This window comes from Sinocyclocheilus rhinocerous, unplaced genomic scaffold (assembly GCF_001515625.1).
Source record: "Sinocyclocheilus rhinocerous isolate Xijiao unplaced genomic scaffold, SAMN03320098_v1.1 scaffold2931, whole genome shotgun sequence".
Lineage (NCBI taxonomy): Eukaryota > Metazoa > Chordata > Actinopteri > Cypriniformes > Cyprinidae > Sinocyclocheilus > Sinocyclocheilus rhinocerous.
Window position 1 is genome coordinate 45,079 of NW_015626384.1, and position 6,565 is coordinate 51,643.

General features: G+C 37.9%; 1 protein-coding gene across 1 annotated transcript; it reads right to left on the reverse strand.

Moving 5' to 3' along the window:
- LOC107713295 (frizzled-9-like) lies at positions 1–837 on the reverse strand (the record flags this gene model as incomplete). Its single annotated transcript, XM_016518760.1, has 2 exons — positions 823–837; positions 1–656 (listed from the first exon to the last, which is right to left on the reverse strand). A coding segment is annotated over exon 2 (483 nt), but the record flags the coding sequence as incomplete, so codon positions are not given.
- Positions 838–6,565: the final 5,728 nt, after the last annotated feature.

The window sequence follows — 6,565 nt, forward strand, 5'->3', positions numbered from 1 at the left end:
GGTTTTGGTATCATTTTCCGGGGCTTCCATGCACAGCGCGTTGGGGTCATTTCTGGTGGGCAGTTTAGAGCAGTCCAAAGAATCAGGCCAGGCGTAATTAAACTTCTCCATGATGGGCGAGCACTTCTGACGTGCCTGTTCGCACATGGGACGGCAGGCAGGGATGGATGTGGACACTTGGTCCGTACACATAGGGGCATAAAGAGAGCAGAGGAAAAATCTCAAATGCACATCACAACCGTATTCCACCAGAGGGGCGAATTCATTCAGCTTAATCGCAGCTTCCCTCTGATTGTTATGGTCCATAAAGTTGGGCATCCGGGTGAGGTTGTACCCGATGCCCTGGCACATAGGGATGACGATAGGCTCGCATTTAGCCGGTCTCCCTCTCTCCAGGTCATAGGAGCCAATCTCTAAACTGTAGGCAGCAATGACCAGCTGACACCACAGAGAAATCACAATTTTCACAGGTGAGCCTCCCATGCTGGATTTTCAGTCACCTTTTTTGAATGAGGCAAGTCAGTGGAAACTTTCCTGGCATATACAGTCCCAAGAGAGGATACTTTTGTGTGTTATGGGTGATTATGCCGCTCCATAGACACCGCTTAGATTAAAAGTGCTTCAATGAGTATTTCATTTGTCCTCCAGTTAAAACGCTGAAAAACAGATATTCCTCTAAATGAAACTTCTCTGAAAAATATCCCTTTTCAAAGTCTGCATATCATATAAAATGATGCTTAATGTCCAAACTCGTCATATGTTTCTATGAAAAACGCGCGTGCACAGTCACTTAAAACACTAATATTTCACGTCAGTCGTTACCGTCATTATTAGGACAAATGAGGGCATCAGGAGGAGCTCAGCAAGAGAAATAACAAATTTGTCCTCGTCTCCAGTTATCTCCGAACTTCTGTGAAGCGTGTAGTCCGTCGGCAGCTGCTGTGTCCTCCTCACATCTCTACTGGAGCACACTGAACTTTCGCTCTCCTCTCTCAATGTCCTCTAATACGGGGGCGGGGTATTCATGACGCACTCTCGTGGTTCCTCCTACACACTTCTGAAAAGCCAATGACGTCGAGAATGTGCTCCGCCTTCTTACAACTGAAAATATATTGCGTAAATCGTGGCTCCGCCCACCTACAACCGAAAAAGCGCTCAATAAAACACTAACTCTCAATCTGGAGATCTACCTTTGGACAAATGTATCAGGGTAATCATAGTTTCAGTCAAAATGCAATATTATTGTTACTCCAACAAATTAAAACAATGAATTGTGTGATCTCATTCAAACAGAGTAAGAACTTTTTCTTTCTTTATTTCTTTTTTATTATTACAATTGTATACGGTTACTTTTACTAACAATAACTGTAATAATGATATTTGAGTGGAAACTACAACTGTGATTTATTTAAGATTATTTATATGTAAGGTGTCCAATTCAAACTGTGGAATTGTTTGTTTTAGTAGACTAAACTCATTTTACTTTTCATTCCTTTCAAATTTCTATAAATAATGTAAATCCTTACATATGAGATTTCAACCACAGATTTAGTTGTAAAATCATAAACAGCCGAACTTGATATAAAATGTCCCCCAGTGGCACAGGTATTATGGCCTAATAAAGCAATGGCAACAGTGGAAAAAGGGTGCAAAGGAATTGATCAAAATAGCTGCTATGATACTCAACACCTCAGGATATTGCTGCAAAGGACAGAAGTTCATTCCAAATGTAATGAAAGACAAACAAAGCCCAGACAAGACATTTTAATTATGAAAATACTTCATCTTACACAGATTCCATTAAACTTTGTCTTTTATTCAACTTAAATATTTATACTGAAACCCTCAACATCCCGTCAATGAGAGATTCCTGTAAAAGAACAAGATTATTACCATCTAGTGGCTATATAATGTATAACAATTCCACTAGACAGGCAACAAAGCAACAGTTGACTTAAATGTAAACCAAACGTATGTATATATGTTTATAGTTTGCTAATAAAAAAATAATCTGTCTTATTTATTCCAAGACTCATTAATCACCAATGCTCAGTTCTCAAGCCAGACATTTGGTCAAAATAAAACAAGCCAGATTAGAAATCCCTTCTATTTTGATGTGGTTACAGTGGGCATTTAAACCTTTTCACCCGCGGTGTTAGATTGTGAGCAGTTATCAGATTTGGATTTGGCATGCTAAGCCTCACTTAGCCTGAAAGAGCACAGAGTGAGTCTGATACCCCTCCAGCCCAGAAAGGAAATACATACCAGACAGAATGATTTTTATCATCCTCAGCGTTTGCACGTCAGATCCCAATCCTATCCAGTTTTGGAATAATGAACACTTACGAAAACACTTGAATTCAAATCCAACTTGCATTGCATAACAGTCATCGCAATCCCTGGAAATCAAACCAATGACCTTGGTGTTGCTAGTATCACGTTAAAGGAATAGTTAACCCAAACATGAAAACTATCTGAAAATGTACTCACCCTCAGGCCATCCAAAATGTAGATGAGTTTGTTTCTTCATCAGAACAGATTTGGAAAAAAATTAGCATCCTATCACTTGCTCACCAATGGATCCTCAGCAGTGAATGGGTGCCGTCAGAGTCCAAACAGCTGGTAAAAATAGCAAAATAATCCAGAACTAAACCACATGACTCCAGTCCCATCAGTTAATGCCTTTTGAATTAAAATCCATCTTCCAGGTAAAATATGAGTCCTCAAATATTGCTTTACCCAGTTTGAATCAGGAGAGAAATATGCACAGATCAACAAAAGAAAAAAAAAAAACGGTCCAAAACAGTTCTAAACAAACATTTTTAGTGGAATATTTCAGTGGATTTAGATGCGAGAGGACAACATGGGATGGACATTTTTCACTGGAAGAAGTGGATTTTGGACTCATATTTCGGCACCCATTCACTGCAGAGGATCTATTGGTGAGCAAGTTTAGTGGAATATTTCAGTGGATTTAGATGCGAGAGGACAACATGGGATGGACTTTTTTCACTGGAAGAAGTGGATTTTGGACTCATATTTCGGCACCCATTCACTGCAGAGGATCTATTGGTGAGCAAGTGATGTAATGCTAAATTTCTCCAAATCTGTTCGGATGAAAAACTAACTCATTTACATCTTGGACAGCCTGAGGGGTGAGTCCATTTTCAACAATTTTTCCTTTTCAGATGAACTATTCCTTTAAGCTTCAGGAACATTTGACAAATCAGTACATTATTTGAAGCTTGACAGAGAAAACAAACACATTTCGAGAGCGCAGGGTCCTCTCAGGTGCCGCACTCTCTCTCCGTCTGTGTATGGAGCCTCCCAAGGACAGATATGAGATTTTTATCAGGTAACAGAACTCTCCATGTTTGCACGCCACCTATCAGAAACATTTCCACCCTTTTAATCTTATCTGACCACTCAGACATACCTCTGTGTTCCCGACTGACACGAAATGCGTCTCTAAAAAAACAACCCCACCAGACTCACAGTCTGGACGACACTGCTCCAAGACCGATCTAATTGAGAAGCAGGGCGACTTGCCTAAAGACTTTACAAATTGCGGGTGACAGATGGAGGCCTTAATTAGAGCTCACCCAACTGTGAATTAAAGTGATGTGAGATCATGTCATGACACCATATCCTGTTTGGCTAGCAGTGCCATGGCGGTATCTCTCTCACTCAAGCTAATGCAGCTCAGAGCACTTAGGCTGTCACTATTTATCAAAACGGCCACCATGTCCTGTGACTCTGCTGCACTGGACTGCACTTTCTGTGGTTGGAAGTCATGCGTCATCAGTATTCACTTTTCTTGTTTGCATTGTACGCGAGTAGAGAACGACACTCTCTTGGAGCGCTGACATAATGGAAGTGTGGGTGCTTCTTAAAATACGATGGAAATCATAAGGTCTGATGCTGTCTGCAGGGACAGTGTGACCACTGAGGGTGGTGTTGATGTGGAGTGTGCGTCGGGCTGTTTGACACGTGGCAGGGTAAGATATCTGTGTCTGACAGGAACAGGGCCTGCCCTGGGAGATAATAAGAGAGGTAAGGGGACAATGCCATCAGCTGGAGTTAAGAGAGGGGAGGCGGATGGGGAGCCATTCATGCTCCTTTCCATTGCGTTAATTTATGTAAGTGTGTTTTATAATATTGAATGTGCATTTTGACCTGAAAATGCCAGTTATTGTTATTGCATGACTGACTTTGCTTACACAGGGTATAGCAAGTTCTGCAAAATTGCTTGTTACCTTGTTGCACTTGTGGTGTTTCAAATCAAAAATCAGCAGCCTTCAAAGAACACAAGATTTGGTGATCATATAGCATAATTACACTGTAAAAAATGACCATGAATTTAACGGTAAAAGACTGTAAAAATGCTACAGTAAAAACCTGTTAAATGGTTAACGGTAAATTCCCCTACTATATACGGTGAAAAACTGTATTGGACATTACATGTATTGGACATTAATTTTACGGTAGTATACCGTTTTTGGAAGTGAAAAAGACTGTATAATTTACAGTCAGCTGCCGGTTTTTTACCGTAAATTTTACGGAATTATTTTTACAGTGTAGAGATCTACATGCAATTTATAAAGGCCAGTCAAATTTTTTTATTTTTTTTTTTTACCAGGAACATCAAATTAGGTAAAGAATTATATTTAAAAGTATATTTAAAAAACTGTACTTGCACATTATATAATATTAATGAAATAAAAGGGCTTAAGTACTTAAAGACAGTACACTATGAATGTTGTTTCTGGACACACTTGAGTACTAAATTGTCAAACATATTACATATAAAGACCCTACTTCAGTGGGTCACAAACAGCATTCTAAAGTTCAGCTAACTGCATTTAATATAAATTTAAACTATAATACATTTTCATTCAATTGCATTTTGTAATTCGCATTTCAATTGCAATCAACAGATTATTTCTGAAAGCTCCTTAAAATGCACTCAAATGGAGTTGAAAATGAGTTCATAGTGAAGGACAAATGGGCCATAGTGTGTGCAGAGTAATAGGAGTTGTCATTAAAAGGAATGAGAGAGCAAAAACATTAGCTCCTACAAATATGTACAAATGTGAATCTTATGACACATATCAAAAACTTGTCCAGGTCCTATACCATCCCACAATAAAACAACAAAACAATAAAATGGTGAAGAAACAATTTTCACTCAAGATTACAAAAAATGGCTAGTAACACACTGAATTAAATAGTGAAACTGAAAGATTTTGTTATAAAATTTTTAAAGTTTATATTTAGCAAAAGGAAAATTAAGTGCATTTAAATACTTTTTAAATAATTTTCTTGCATTACAAAAATATTTTTAGGACAATTAAATTCATTTTACCCCAAAATCTCATAGTTTTTATCATTCTCATTATTCTCAATGATGATTATAATTGCATAACATAAAAATGTAAATATTTTTTTTTTTTTGTAGAAACAGACAAACATAACCTGCCATGATTTATAAATGCTCCATACTAGTTAAAACAAGAAAATTTGCATAACAATGAGGAACATTTTGGCGAATGTGCTTAATTTTCATGAAAATAATGTCATAATGTCATGTTATATATAACCTATTTTTTTTTATTCTGGGGTGAAATGTGACCTGTACATGTTCTTAGGGTGACAGGTTTTGTGAGATTCACTCATATATGAATGTTTACACTCTCATGTCATAATAGAGACACTGTTAACACATGTACCAGCAAATATGTTGTCGTCACAGCTACACTGCATCAATTCCCATAAATAAAAGGCAGTATTCATATTCAAGTCAGCTATGATTTCACGCCGTCGTCAGAAAAACAGAGATTTGATTTCACAGCTATTCAGGTGTCACATGCAAAAACTAAGACAATAGAGGTGTCTTTGTAAGTGCATCCCTGTCCCATATGATTATATGTCTCTTTCTCTCTCTTACACGCACACACAGTAAGACAACGCGTGGAGGAGTGTGGCAAGACCTGATGGATTACCGTGATTAAAACAGTGTAACAGGAGAGCTGCTCTCTCACATCTGGAGTCAACACACACTCACTCACAAAGCACAATGCTAACACTGTTTGGCCTAGCGTTATGTAATTGCCTGCGCTCCAGTCATACTGTCCTGCAGTATAAACTGTGTCTGGATGCGGTGACATGTTTCCAGGTGAACGTCAAGGAAGTTTGGTTCCAAAGCTGGTGGCAGAGAGGAAAGGATTGTGGGATATATTTATTTTGAAACAGCAACAACATCATTGTTGTTATTTACACAGCAAAATGATAGTTTTAAAAAGCTTGACAGACTCAGTCCCCATCCACTTTAACTATATGCACAGACCCTTGTGAAAGACAAATGTGCTTAATTGTATTGAATGTGCACTTAGTGTACTTTAAATTTGAATAGTATAGGCTACTTAAAAGCTGAACTTGTATATATTCTAATAATAAATAAATGAATATGAAATATGAATAAATGCACTTAAAATCCCCATGAAATCAAAATTAAAGTTTTTTGGGCGTTAGTATCAATATGTTAGTCTTAAGGTTATCTATAAGG